The 15,376-nt window shown below is 35.4% G+C and overlaps 2 protein-coding genes across 3 annotated transcripts; one reads left to right on the top strand and one right to left on the bottom strand.

Annotated features, from left to right (window-relative positions):
• Positions 1-698: 698 nt before the first annotated feature.
• LOC7488936 (protein unc-13 homolog) lies at positions 699-5,626 on the bottom strand. Its single transcript, XM_052449038.1, has 6 exons — positions 5,380-5,626; positions 4,786-5,262; positions 3,257-4,123; positions 2,408-2,860; positions 2,110-2,299; positions 699-2,021 (listed from the first exon to the last, which is right to left on the bottom strand). The coding sequence occupies exons 2-6, from the start codon at positions 5,215-5,217 to the stop codon at positions 1,093-1,095; spliced, it is 2,871 nt and encodes a 956-aa protein (XP_052304998.1). The 5' UTR covers positions 5,218-5,262; positions 5,380-5,626; the 3' UTR covers positions 699-1,092.
• Positions 5,627-12,022: 6,396 nt separating this feature from the next.
• On the top strand, positions 12,023-15,023 carry LOC7476042 (pentatricopeptide repeat-containing protein At2g27610). Of its 2 annotated transcripts, XM_052448872.1 has the most exons (2): positions 12,280-12,445; positions 12,523-15,023. In XM_052448872.1, the coding sequence occupies exons 1-2, from the start codon at positions 12,415-12,417 to the stop codon at positions 14,223-14,225; spliced, it is 1,734 nt and encodes a 577-aa protein (XP_052304832.1). In that variant the 5' UTR covers positions 12,280-12,414; the 3' UTR covers positions 14,226-15,023. The 2 variants fall into 2 exon arrangements, with proteins under 2 accessions (XP_002325018.4, XP_052304832.1); XM_002324982.4 differs by having other exon boundaries at positions 12,023-15,023.
• The last annotated feature ends 353 nt before the right edge of the window (positions 15,024-15,376 follow it).

Genomic DNA, 15,376 nt, shown 5'->3' with positions numbered 1-15,376 from the left:
GAACAGGATATATGAGGTATTCATGAAGTCAATTCTTCTGCTTATATCCTCCAACCAAGCCACACGGCTATAGAGGTCTCAGTCAAGACTTTTCTTTCGTTCTGGTAATACTCTTTATATTTTACCTGAGATTTAATTGCCATTCCCTTCGTCCACTTAATCACCATCAACACTAGACTGCAACCAACCCTGAAGGTTCAGGCTTCTAGCAGAGCTTTTGGTCTTCTACAGTGGATTGAATCTCTGCATTTATGAAATTCAACTTCCCTTCTCAACACTCCTACTCGAGTCATTACAGATGCCATCTGGAAATGAAAACCACTGTTTACCAGCTGCCTGCATCTCCGAAGAGAAACTTCATTTACAGTAGCAAATCAGAAAAGCATCCTGCATATAATCCACCAAGAAACGCAAACTTAGCAATCGTATTCCTTAGTTTGAAAGCTTAGGCTCCATGCTAAGGGATTAACTCAATTTTCTGAAACTTCAAACTACATGATAGAAATTCTCAATTTACAAGCTCAACAGCTTCTCTCAAATTCTCACAATAAACTCTCAAGCCTTCGATATGCTCTTGCCTATAATCATTTCCCACTTCCTTAACCAACAAACAAAGATACCTTGGAGAGCCCAAAATGTTTTTGCACTTCCTGTGTTTTAAGATAAATGGGGGAATAAAGAGAGGAAAAAAGAAAACGAAGGCGGAATTAATGTTTCTGATTATACAATAGCTGTCATCGTGAAGTAAAAAATAATTTGCTGGTTATTCTATGCCTGCACCCTTTGCTTGAGGTTTATAAATTGCTAGGTTGTTAGTTCTCCATGCAAAGGCGTAGGTCCGTAGTCCTGTGAAGTTCTCTGTAGCTGACTGGTGAAGTGTACAAACTGAAAGAATCAAACCGATAAATACAAGGATTTTATTCTCTAATGCAGTGGTCACAGCCCCTCCTGCAAAAGCTCCTGTCAAAACCATGTTGTCGGAGCTTTTGGTGTCTGGTTGACATAAATACCGATGAAGCTACAATAATCATCGCACAGCAGATTTTTTGCCGAAGAATTGCACCATCTTGTCATCCCACTATTCTAAGGCTGTTATAGTTTCTTAGGCAGGTTGTAAGCCTTCTTTAGGAACTTCGCAGCTGTCTCATCACTCCGATAACACAAAACTCGCAAGACTGTGTTTGGTTCAGTAGAATTCCATTGACCTGAAGTTGGAGGCATTGGCAATCTGGATTTAGCAGAAGAGCCATGACTCTCGAATGACAGACTTCTGAATTGCTCAACAAGGCTCACAGAATCTATACGAAACAAGGAGAGTACATCTTTAACTGTGGTTGAATACTTATCAATTAAATCTGTTGGCAAACCATCTCCGTTGGACCAGAACATATCTGTGAGAAATTTGAAATCTTCCTCGATTATCTCAGAATCTTGAAGAGTGAAAGCGCGAGCAGGGCCTCCAGCAAGCAACACCATCAGGAATCCATCAAAAGAAGCTTTCATAACATCTGTGATGACACGTGTTCTCACTCTGTCATGTACTGTAGATGAAATAATTTCCAAATATTGCTCAAGCTCCTGAAGGAAAGGCTCAATCCTAGAAGATGAAACTTCTCCAACATAAAGGCCATCCCACAGAACATGACTCAGCTCATGAAAGACAACCTTGTATGCTGTTGCCTCACAGAGAAGCTGGATACATTCAACAAAAGCAGATCTTGACAACTCAAACTTTTTCCCTGTTCCATCAGCAAAATGATTTGCATTGGTAGCGTTAGAATTCCTAAGCTGGATAACAGTCCTCTTCTCCAAAACCTCCAACTGTGTGCGAATATACTGCAAAGTATTCATACGTACACATAGCTGTGGTATCCCATGGGAGCTATCGCCATTCACAGTCCCAACCTGACATTTCCTCCTCTGGGTTATTTGTGACTTCTCCTTCTTAAATACACGAAATTTGGATCCTGTTGTACATCTAGTTAACGCAGGCATAGTAGGAATGAAAGTATCTCGTGTCCCTGAACATTATAGAAAAGAAACTTTCAGTTATTTTGGGGTTTGCATATAAAAATCAATGCATGTTTGCAGGTTATGCATTGCACATACCACAGCCAGATTTTGCCTTCAATATGTAATTCTGCAAACATCTGTCAAGGCCAGTGACCAAATCAGGAAGCAAGACTGCATGCATAGGTATTGGCAACAAGAAGAATGCCTCCAAAGTTTCATCTACACTGCGTAGAACTTCAACAGCAGAAGGAGCAAACTGCTCTTTATTTGCCCGTGGATTCCATACCTGCATCAGAAAGGTGGCAGGTCGTTTCGTGGATAATGCAAAAGGGATAACTACCGCTAATCAGAAAACATAAATTAATTTCTCTGCTAGTTTCCATGTATTACATACCTCTTGTTGTAGATTTCTATCAACCCACTCATTCAGTCTGTCAGCTCTCGTCTTTATCCATGACTTCACAAGGTTGGCAATTACAGCTTCAGCCTCATAAGGAGGCATCTCTTGGATTATTGACTTCCCACCATCATCACTGTCTACTGCATCTTCAACTGCGATCTGCACAATATCTTTCTCCAATTTGTCAGCAGCCCTCAGCACCTCAATAGCATCAGGTGTCAATTCACTGATACTCGAAATGAATTTCCTCAGCTCATTCCAATAGCAAGAATGAAGCGTGGCTACAGCTACGCCTGCTGCAAGGGGGTGCCATCTCTTCAGTATGGGACTAAAAATTGCCTTCTCATTAAAAGCCAGTTCACTGATTTCTTGTGCAAGAATAGACAGGCGAGGGAGATTTTTCCTTTGACTAGATAACTGTTTGCTAGCCTTAACTTTCTCCATTTTCTGTTCTAAGAAGATACAGACTGTAAGTCACCAAATTTGAGACATATATTAACTGAAAAAGTATAAATGAAATAGAAAATATCCGTTAAATCGAGAATGAGCAAGGAAGGCATCATGAATTATATGAAAAAAAAAACCTGTGATAGATGCATGTCTTGCAGAAGTTGTTTTAAATAAGAAGCTTCTTTTGAGTATACATGAAATATTCATGATGATTTAACTTCTTTTATCAGAAAGGTAAAGTCCTAAAGTGGATACCAAAAACACTTGAGATAAATATTTACTGGTAAAGCTTGTGGGAAGTTCTTCCATCTTATTAAGTCCATTGTCAGATTGAATATTCATTTAGCAGATTCTATCATCACAGATAGGGAAATCATGCTTGAATGAACTTGCCTGAGCAAAAGCAGAGCGCAATGATGATCTGATGAAAGTGTCAATCCTATCATGAGCAACATTGACTTCTTTCCTTTTCCTACGATTCTCATGAGAGATATCTTCTTCCAGTATTTTTGCTGCTATAACTGCCAAAGAAACAATGCTTTGCATTGATTCAGTATTGTCACTATGGAAACTATCATGGTAAGCAAGAAGCCTTTTCTCTGCCCATCCCAATATTGAACTCAATGTCGAACTCAAAATCTTGGAATACTCTGGATCCTTGCTTGCCTTTGCATCCTTTTCGACTTCCATCAACAGATTATTGGCAGCAAACAACAGGTCATCCTCAACTTGGCCAGTCGCAACATAATGGTAAAATAAAACCCACAGGAAACAGAGATTGTGCAACATTTGGTTCATTCCAAGGATTCCCCAAGTCTTCTTTATGAGTTCTAAAACCTCATCAAGCTCTTCAATAACAATTGATTCATCATTAACATCAAAGCAAGCATCTAAGAGCAATTGGTAGAGTCTGAGATTCAACGGAAACCCATCTGCCCAGTGACAAGTTTCAGAAACAGACCCATCAAATGATCTACATGCAAGAGACATAACAGCACTGCGGAGAACTTGCATCGATTCACTGTTCTTTCTGGAATCAATTGGTTTATCTAATGCCCCACGAATAATCTGGTGGAGGCGCTGTGGAGCAGCGTCTGCCTTGTTCAGTGGCAGGTGAGGATGCAAAAGCAGCCCCGCTTCTAGAAGCTTCAAATTTCTCCTCTTCCATGCTTCGTATTCTTTCTGATTAGGAAAATCTGCAGGCTTGAGCTGCTGCAATAGTTCAAGTGGCAGAACCATCGACTCTACACGCCTTCCAAGCTGATACAGTGCACAAGAAACAGAAGGTTTAATAATTGCTTCACACTGAACTAGAAAATCTAACCGAGCAGAAAACCACAGCTTAAAAACCAGAAATTTCACCAGCATTCACACGAATTAAATTATGGCATTATCCAAGTGGAACCTTTCTTTTATTTTCAATTAAACTGTCTACTCTTAACTGATGATTTCTGCAACCTTTGGCAATAAAGAACAAAAATGAAACTACTTATTGATTTTCCATTTTTTCTGTTATTTAAGCAAGCAGACAGAGCTAAAATGCATCCAGAAATTCATAAAAGTATTTAATTTACTAATCATCTCCCTCCTGCAGATGAAATCACCACAAAAAAAAAAAACCATAATTAATCACAAAAGACTCCATTTGTCAGCTTATAACATGGTACATAAAAAAAACAATTGTTTTAGATTCTCCCAAGAGAAGATAAAAGATTCCATCAAACAAAGCTTAAATCAAACAATTTCAATTTTTTTTATAAAAAAATGTTGAATTTCATTTAGAATCACCAACCAAGGTCAAACTCTCACTAATTACTCTATTAAAAATTCATAACAAGTTATCTATCTTTATTTTTAGAAAAAAGAAAAAAGAAAGAAATCAAATTCCCATTCCTCTCAATTTTCCGAGTAACCAAACATACCTGACCAGCAGCAATCCTCAAAATAGCTCGCCTAGTTCTTGAATCAGTCTGCTCCGTGACCCTCATTTGAACCCTAATCAATTCCCCAACCGTCGCTCTCCCTTGATTCCCCACCGATTCACCACCACCAAGTCTCCTTTTAGAACCAGACCTCATCCCCAACGACTTTTTCACCTTACTCGCCGCTGAAGACGTGAGCGACCTCTGCAAAGACGGGGGCGGGGATGGAGCAGCAGCAGCAGCAGCCGAAACCTTATATTGAGAAATAGTCCTGTCGGACTGAGGAATATAAGTCAAAGGCCTAGTTCCAGATGTCCGGCATGCTCCGATGAGGATCTCGTAAGCAGTATGTCGGAGGTCCGAATCCGACAATTCAGAATCAAAATGCCCAAAAGGAGAATCAAAGTCTTGAATAGGGTAAGAAAGAGGCATGACTCTTGTTTTCGTGGCAGCACAAAACTCTGCTTGTTTGCTTCTCTTTAATAATAATAACAGTAACAGTAATAAAAATGGTTTAGAGTGTTGATGAAGTTGAGGAAAAAAAAAAGAAAAAGGTAAAAGAAGAATCTAAAGGTGGTGGTGGGGCTAACTGACCTCTCAACTTTCGACAAGTGCCCTCTTCTTCTGATTCTCCCTTGCTTTGCTTGCCTTTAAAGGAAGTAATGATGTTGTAAATATCACCAAGAGGGAGGAGGGGGGCAGAGCCGGAGAATCTCACTTTTTAGTTTTTGGCAGTGACACGCGACTGTGCTTAGGAAGGGACAGAAAATGGTACTTCTTTTTAACACTTGTTGCTCATGGATTGAGTTAGATTGACTGAACTGTATTTACAGGCTTCTTCTAGTCAGAGTAGATCGTGATCCATGTTTTGTGGCGTTTGGTACGAGGTTATCAAACTTGGATTTAATTATTACAAAAATAAATCTTAAGAGTGTAAAGATTAGTTTTTTAAGGATGTTTATAGTTCAAGGGTTTGATTTCTAGGATGTTTAATCTTCTAGGATGTTTAATCCCAACACCTTTAAGATACGCTGAGGGGTAATTATTTTTTTTATTAGATTTAGAGGTTACTCGGTAGTGTGGTAGCGGTTGTTTTTAAAATAACTTTTTGTATTGAAATGCATGCCAATGATTTTTTTTTTATTTTTTAAAAAATATTTTTGATATCAGCACATCAAAATGATTTAAAACGTACAAACCATATTAAATTTTAGCAAAAAAAATTTAAATTTTTTTGAGAATACGGTTTGCACGGCGTTCCCAAACATATTTTTAGTTTTCATGTATAAAAATAATTAAATTAAATTTTATAAAATATAAAAAATAAAATTAAAATCAAATCAAAATTGTTTTTAACTGATTAATTTTCATTAAGTTCGGTTTAATTATTTTATATTTTAATTGGTTTACTTAATTTTTTATGGTTTTGTTTTTTAATTATTTTTTTCTAGTTTTCTTAATTTAATTGGTTTTTTTTTTTTTTTTACTCAGCTCTAATCTGCTATTCTTGGCTTGGGTTTTAAGGTGCTTTGGCAACCGAACATGTCAACAACCCTAACTCAACAAGTCCTTGACGAATTCTTGTACACCCGAACATATAACCCTGTGGTCGAACTTGATTTGTTGGCCACAAGAACAAAGAGACAAAGTGTAGACGCCCTAGTCATCACAATCCTAATAGAAAAGGGAACAAGGTGGAAGCTAAGTCCATACTGGTCCAAACCCTTGACGTAGAGTTATATAGCCTCAAAAAACTATGACTTCTTCCAAGACTTTATTTCTATAGAAATAAACCTAAATAGTTACAACTGGATCCAAGAAAGCATATGCAAAACTGACCCCAACTTTCATCCTTAGTTTTAAGGATATCTTTGGAAAATATGAACTCGAGATAAATTTTATAGAAGATAAACTCTAAAAAATAACAAAGTAAAATTCTCAATCATAAAATAATAAGAGATGATATTAGGAAAAAAAGGTAATAAAAAAAAGAATTAAAACAAAACAAATAGCAATAAAAAAAAAGACCAAATTTGGCGTAAGAATAAATCGAAATTAAATATTGAGAGATGAAATTGAAAATAAAATTCAATAAAAAAAGGATAAAAAAGAAAGGGATGACATTGAAAAACAATCAATTAGAAAAAAGATAAAAATAAAAATAAATAGTAATTAAAAAAATAATAACTAAATTTGATATAAAAAATAAATAAAAGAAAACTTTTGTCTTTTATCACAGAGAAGTGAGAGAAAAAGAAGAGGAGAAGAAAAAAATCCACCAAAGCGACACCATCGGTCTGCCGCCAACACGTGCCCTGCCAGAGGTAAGATCTTGATGTATCAATCCTAACCGTGCCGTAGAAGATAGTGTTTGATTGCTAGAGGAGCTTGCAAGTGCCGTTTGAAAGGTACCAGCTCTTCCCACTCGTTGATGTATGCGTTGCACATACCAATCATTTTTTTCTTTAAAATATATTTTATATATGTTAAAATACCCAATTGCCTCTAAGTCTATTTGATAATTATAAAAAAGCCATAATGAAATCACTAAAACACAACTGGACACAAGTTTTAAGAAAATAATTTTTCAAGGGTAGTCAAGTACTTATACTATGAAAAAAAAAAAAGCCATTTGCCTCTATTTAATTTTATTATTTATTTTAAAAATAAATTAATAATTTCACCGTATAACCAAAAAGTGAAGAAATATATTTATCTCATTCAATTTGGTAATGCTAATTAAACATCATGAAAAGACTATTCTACCATCTAATTTATGCTTTATTAGCTTGTATTTTGGAGGGTAAAACAATTTACAGTGCAATAAGTCTTATAATTATGTTTTACTGATGGCTTCTGGTGTTTTTAATAATCGGTGATGCCAATTCAATCTCTTGAAAAGACTATGTAGTTCCCTAAATTTAATTCATTGGCTTGTATTGTCGTGAACAAAAACATCATTAACAACGGAATGAGTCTTGCTCCGCCTTGTTTGATTGATGCCAATTAGTTGTTTATATATTATAATATAATTCAAAATTGTTAGGTTGTTGACGACCACGGGCGTTGACATTTGGCTCCAATTCCAAATGTTATCCGCCAAATAATTAGCAGAAGACTTTGTCTCTTTTTATACCATAAGCAGATAATCATCGACAGAAGAGCGAGTGAGGAATAAGAAAATGTCAAACACAAGATTATCAGCAAAGTGTGTGTGGACAGCCCGGAGAGTGAGTAAAACTCTCAAGTTCCAAATCTAGCCATGACAAATTTGACTTTACAGATAAAATATCAGTAATGTCACACTCAATACTATAATAATAATAATAAAATAAAAATAAAAATAAAAATTAGCAGTAGCTACTTGCTATTATCGATGATTATTCATTGCCATACACAGATGATGATATAGAGAGAAGTGTGTCTCAATGGAGAATGAACTTGCTAGAAAGTCCCACTTTAAGTTAGCGGTTTTGACCATGTACATGAAAGTTTAAAGCCCTGTTTGGTATGTATTTTACACGGGGTGGGCTAAAATTTGAATTATTTGTTTTTAATGTTTTTTTTTTTTTTTTACCGTTTTGATATATTGATGCTAAAAATAATTTTAAAAAAATAAAAAATATATTATTTTAATATATTTCCGAGTAAAAATCACTTTAAAAAACAATCGCTACTATCCTCCCAAACATCTTAGCAATGGTTTTACTACAATCGCTTTAACTTTTTACTAACTTTAGCAACTGATTTCAATGTGTTTAGAGAAAAGATAAAAGAAATAATGTATCAAAATATCCTTGTATAATAATGGCATTCTTCTATTTTCTTCCACACGACTTTTAGTCATTTTTATATATATAAAAATACCTTTAAAAACAACAAAAAAAAAACTTGAAAGTGAAAATTAATTTCCAGAAACTTAAAAAGTCCAGAAAATAGATGAAATTGAACAAATAAATAAATAAATTGAATATCCTAAAAAAAATTAAAACTAACAACATCACAAAATAATTGAATAACATATAAAAAACATTGGAAACAAAACTTGTTTAATTGTTGTAGGTATAAGGTTGAAAATTGAATTTCATACTTTCATTATTTATACCCAATCTTAACATTAAAATTTTGCACACGTGATACATTGTTCATGAGAAATTTATCTTTTTTAATCAAAGAATTTGAGATATATAAAATGTTAAAAAATATTTCTAAAGATAATCATCCATTATATTGTTCAAACAAAAAATGTTATTTTGGTTGGACCAACTTTCCCATAAAGAATATTTATAAACTTCATTAATCAAGGTTTCTATGGAAATAGGCTAAATGAGTGTTTTCATATTGAGCATTTCTTCATTGAACCTTTAAAGATAAGCCCTGATGCTTTTATCTTCTCGTTATGTGACGACAAAGAGCTTTATTGTGCTTTTTTGTATTGCTAGAATGCTTATGCTAAAGTGAGATATGAGTTTAAAGCTAAGATCATGAAAGTTAAGAATATGTTTAGGCTTCAGAATATGATATCATGCTTATACAGATCCACGAAGTGTTATTAGATGAACTTTGCACATAATATCACTATCTTATATGATTAGCTCTAGGATGCTTATCATATTTTGTATATGCTCTCATAAGTTTGTAAGTCATTCATATTTGTTTAGGCCAACATTTGTAGAGACATAGCTTTTGAAGACTTGAGTGTGCAATATTATGTGATTCTTACATTTAGTGGGAGCTATGTTCTTGATCGTGAACTCGTAGAGTTATTGAGCTTATCTCATACCTAGATTTTTTTGGGTGCATGAGTGAGACTAAAATGGAGATAGATGAAGAATGAATTGTTTGGAGCATCTTGTGTGATAACGATATGTGTAACTCCTTTTGAGTGAGAGCATTAGTTCATGAGTTGAAAATATTTTCTAATAAATGAATCAAGTTTGAAGATTGACTATAAAATATTTTTTATTCACCAGTTGTTTTTGTAAAATATTTATTGGAAACAAACACAGGAAAACATTTTTTGGAGGATATTTTTCAAAAACAAACACAGGAAAATATAAACATTTTCCTATAAAATATTTAACACAAAACAAATGAACCCTTAATGGTACCTTTTTGTTGTGCAGGAGAAAGAGCACAAAGATGCATGTGCATCGCCACAATAACATTATTGAGCATCTACACCTCATGGGAGAGTTTTTGGAGACTTGGGGGAGTTGAAGTTCCTACAGTAGGGACATAAGTTATTGTCCCTTGTCCTGGTGTTTTGTCAACCATAAAAAGCATTTTTGGTGCAAATATGTGAAATAAGAATGAATTAACTTCTGTCCACGTCACCACAAACGGTGCCATTGATGAAGTCAGGAAAAAAATCACATAAAAATTAGGTCTTTTCATTGGTCATGATCTTAGGAGTGAGTTTGAAACATATATGTGCTTCGTTGTTGGGCTTGACTGATGGTGAAAATTCACATAGAAAACACAAGCCCCTCGTGGGACGAAAGACTCTCTGATACTTAAATCAGTAAATATATTGAGAGAAAATATATAGATTGAATTGTTGTAGCGAGAATTTTAAGTCTAAAGACCTTTTTTTGTTTATCTGGTGACCTAAAATATTTATAAACTCAGGTTACATCAACTCATCTTGATACGTGAGGAATTGCACAACAATTAATTGATGGAAATATTGATGCTTATTGGTTGTAATGCCTTGCACTATCATCGGTGGGAAGGTTGATTAACATTAGTGACATGTTGGCTAGAAATAACAAATGGTAGAAAAAGAGGCGCCTATTAACTTATACTCTAAAATGCGTGGGGAAAGTATTGTAGCTTTCCTTACTTTTTTTTTTTGTTTTTTCATTTTTTTTTCCATTCCCCACATGTTTTTTTTTTCATTTTTTTTCCATTCCCCACATGTATTTTCCTTTTCTTTCGTTTTTTTTTTTGTTTTTTTGCCAAAATTATCTTCTTTTTTTTTGTTTTTGTTTTTTAAAATTATCTTTGTTGATTTCATTTTTTTTATTATTGAACTGGTTAAGAATTTAGCTTTATAGTTTTTTTCTTTGAAAGATGGTCGATTGCTATAGTGTTTTCCCATATGGTTTTTGTTTTGCTACAATATTTTTTCACATGTTTTTTTTTCTAAAATTATCTTTGTCGAATTTATTTTTTTAATATTGAGATGGTTAAGAATTTAACTTTGTAGCGTTTTTCTTTAAAACATTGTGAATTGTTATAGTGTTTCCCCACATGGTTTTTATGTTTTTTTTATGATTTTTTTCCAAAATTATCTTTGTCGATTTTATTTTTTTAATATTGAGCTGGTTGAGAATTACAACTGTAGCTTTCCTCACAAAACATTGTGAATTGCTATAGTGTTTTCCTACATGGGTCTTTTTTCTTTTGTTTTGTTTTATGATTTTTTTTTTATATGATTTTTTTCAAAATTATCTTTGTTGCTTTTATTTTTTTAATATTAAGCTAGTTGAGAATTTAACTTTGTACTTAAAAAAAAAACATTATGGATTGCTACAGTCATTCCCCACATGGTTTTTTATTATGATTTTTTTCAAAATTATCTTTGTCACTTTTATTGTTTTAATATTGAGCTGTTTGAGAATTACAACTGTATATTTTCTCACAAAACACTATAAATTGGTACAGTGTTTCCCTATATGTTTTTTTTTTATGTTTTTTTTTCTAAAATTATCTTTGTAGTTTTTTTCTTGAAAATATTGTAGATTGTAACAGTCTTTCACCATATGATTATATATATATATATATATATATATATATATATTTTAAAAAAAGTTCATGACAACGTATAAACATACCACAAGCCAGCAACAACGCGCGGGCATTACTGCTAATCATGGATAAAAAGTGTTGCGTTGTGTACACTATCAACATTGATTAAAATTGTGGTGCCAACCCTAAATTTGCATATGTAAGGAATTTGTCATTGAAAACATAGAAAAATTCACTGTGTCCTGAGTTTTCGAGACTAAAAAAAATGTGAAGTGCTAAGAGTTGAGAATATTTTATGGTACCAGGTATGATCATTTGGGTTTGGGCCAAGTAGCATGGGTATTGTTGTTTGAGCCAATACCTAAACAACATCATGGCAACAAAGATTATTGTTTGGGCTTTGACTGGCGAGATTCTAGGTCAACCCAGCATACCGAATTGGGTTTAAGAACACAGGTGAGTATAACATCAAGTAGGACTGCACCCTAATTTTAGAACTTGAGCTGCCCATCTAGCGTCCATGTAGTAGCTAGGCACGTAGAACATGACCCACGTAACAGAAGAAACAGAAATTCAAATTCGAAGCCCCACCGGAAAGTATGAATTCCAAACTCAAGCTTCGCCAAGCAATAGACACACTGTACACTAACGGACCAGCAAGTCATGAATGCTACACTCGCCTTGCACTCGAATGCTTTCGAGCCAGTGATGTTGATCAAGCCAAGAGATTGAAATCCCACATGGACCTTCATTTGTTTAAACCCAATGACACTTTCATTCACAATCGTCTTCTCAACTTGTACGCAAAATCAGGAGAAATCTCTCATGCTCGGAAACTGTTTGATGAAATGACCCAAAGAGATAATTTCTCGTGGAATGCCATGCTTTCTTTGTATGCGAAATCCGGGTTAGTCGAGGATTTAAGGGTTATCTTTGATAACATGCCTTCTCGTGACTCAGTATCGTATAATACGGTGATTTCAGGTTTTGCAGGAAATGGGCGTGGAGGCCCGGCACTGGGTGTTTTTTTTAGGATGCAGAAGGAAGGGCTTAAGCCCACAGAGTATACCCATGTCAGTGTTTTAAATGCGTGTACGCAATTGTTGGATTTAAGGAGAGGAAAGCAGATTCATGGAAGGATTATTATTTGTAATTTAGGTGGCAATGTGTTTGTTTGTAATGCTTTAACTGATTTGTATGCGAGGTGCGGGGAGATTGATCAGGCAAGGAGGTTGTTTGATAGAATGGTGATTAGGAATGTGGTAACATGGAATTTGATGATTTCTGGGTACTTGAAAAACAGGCAGCCTGAGAAATGCATTGATTTGTTTCATGAAATGCAGGTGTCAAATTTGAAGCCCGATCAGGTTACAGTTTCAAGTGTTCTTGGTGCATATATTCAAGGTGGGTATATTGATGAAGCAAGGAATTTGTTTGGTGAGATTAGAGAGAAGGATGAAGTTTGTTGGACAATAATGATTGTGGGTTGTGCGCAAAATGGAAAGGAAGAGGATGCGTTGCTGTTGTTTAGTGAGATGTTGTTAGAGAATGCCAGGCCAGATGGTTATACTATCTCGAGTGTGGTTAGATCGTGTGCCAAATTAGCTTCTTTGTATCACGGTCAGGTTGTTCATGGAAAAGCATTTCTTATGGGAGTTAATGATGATTTGCTTGTGGCTAGCGCTCTTGTTGATATGTATTGCAAATGTGGAGTCACTAGGGATGCTTGGACTATATTTAGTACGATGCAAACTCGGAATGTGGTTTCTTGGAATTCCATGATTGGGGGTTATGCATTAAATGGACAGGATTTGGAGGCCTTGTCCCTTTATGAGAATATGTTGGAAGAAAATTTGAAACCAGATAGTGTAACGTTTGTGGGTGTTCTATCTGCTTGTGTCCATGCTGGTTTGGTTGAAGAAGGGAAGGAATATTTTTGTTCAATGAGTGATCAACATGGGTTAGAACCTACTCCGGATCATTATGCGTGCATGGTCAATCTCTTTGGACGTTCAGGGCACATGGATAAAGCAGTTGACTTGATTAGTAGTATGTCGCAGGAACCAAATTCCTTAATTTGGACTACGGTTTTATCAGTTTGTGTAATGAAGGGTGACATTAAACATGGGGAGATGGCGGCTAGGTGCCTCATTGAATTGAATCCATTCAATGCTGTGCCTTACATCATGTTGTCTAACATGTATGCTGCTCGTGGAAGATGGAAAGATGTTGCTTCTATTAGATCTCTAATGAAGTCCAAGCATGTTAAAAAGTTTTCTGCTTACAGTTGGATTGAGATTGACAATGAAGTCCATAAGTTTGTAGCAGATGATCGAACTCATCCAGATGCAAAAATAATTCATGTGCAACTTAACAGATTGATAAGGAAACTGCAGGAAGCAGGTTTTAGTCCTAATACAAACTTGGTTCTACATGATTTTGGGGAGGATGAGAAACTTGAATCCATCAATTACCACAGTGAAAAACTTGCTCTTGCATATGGTTTAATCAAAAAGCCTCATGGAGTAACACCTATAAGGATTATAAAGAACATTCGCACTTGTGCAGACTGCCATATATTTATGAAATTTGTATCTAACATCACCAGAAGACCTGTCATCTTGAGAGATTCAAACAGATTCCATCATTTTGTCGAGGGGAAATGCTCCTGCAAGGACTACTGGTAATGTAAAGTCTTGTAATGGATGAAATGACCTGAATGTTAATTCTTCTAAGATTGCCAGTGGAGATCAAGGGAAGACTAGGATATTTGAGAGCTTTCTTCCTCTAAGTGTTATGCAGTGAAAACTGAAAAGCCTCTAGGACGCTGAAGGCAGAAGAGGGTTTTTGATGGGCTTTTGTGCTGTGACAGGGACAACGCTTTTACTCAGGGATACAGTTAGAAAGCTGATGGAACAAGGCTCAATGTAAGGAATGTGAAGAGCTGAAAGTGGGATTTTACAGTAGCAATTTGTATGTAAGGAGCTGAATAATTCTGAACGTGATAGTGTCCATACAATCACCACCAATCACAAATACGAGATGCTACTCGCATGGTGAGGTGATACAAGCCTACACGACTGAGTATTGATCAGTGAGAGGTCATTTTTCACTCCCGCAGTAACTAAGGTCTACAGCAACATTTTCTCTGGAATACTTTCAGCTATTGTTCCGCAATGTAGATGTCTTCGGGCCTCTGGAGCTAGCTAGGTAATCTTCTTGATTGATTGCCCCTCTACGCATTATAATGATGATCCTCAGGGCTAATGCTAATGAAAAGGGTGTCTTAACCATATTCCGTTTAGGTATTTTGCTTATGAAATGTGGTTAACATGAAAACCCCACTAATTCCTGGGCTTATGCATGCATATACACTGCAGTGTCATTTTCATATCAGAATGTGTCGAGTGTAGAATTTTATTTTCAGCCAGCGCAGCAATCTGCATGCCTAGGTTCATGACTTAGTGGGCTTGTTCAAAATAAAATTCTCCCCTCGATATCAAACTCATGGACCTCTTATTAACATGACCATATGAGCTTACACCCTCTAACAACCTACTGAAGTAGAACCCAAAACTCAGAAGCCTCCATAGCTGTTGTGTCTTCGTTTTGGACTCCATGGTATTCATCACCAGAAGATGGTTGCGTTTGTCACAGGGTCTTCATTTCCCGCTTCAATCATGGGCCTCTTATTAATTGCAGATTAGTGTTTTGAACAACATACATTGTGTCCATGAACAAGATGAATGGAGCTATAACGGTAGCTAATAAATTCACTTTCCAAAGTTTGGTGCATCTTTTCAATGCACCGGTATCTCACCGAAAAAGAAAAGACAGA

The sequence above is a fragment of the Populus trichocarpa genome, chromosome 18 (genome assembly GCF_000002775.5).
Source record: "Populus trichocarpa isolate Nisqually-1 chromosome 18, P.trichocarpa_v4.1, whole genome shotgun sequence".
Taxonomy (NCBI): domain Eukaryota; kingdom Viridiplantae; phylum Streptophyta; class Magnoliopsida; order Malpighiales; family Salicaceae; genus Populus; species Populus trichocarpa.
Note: the sequence above shows the minus strand (reverse complement) of the source record. Positions and strands in the feature narration are given on the sequence as shown.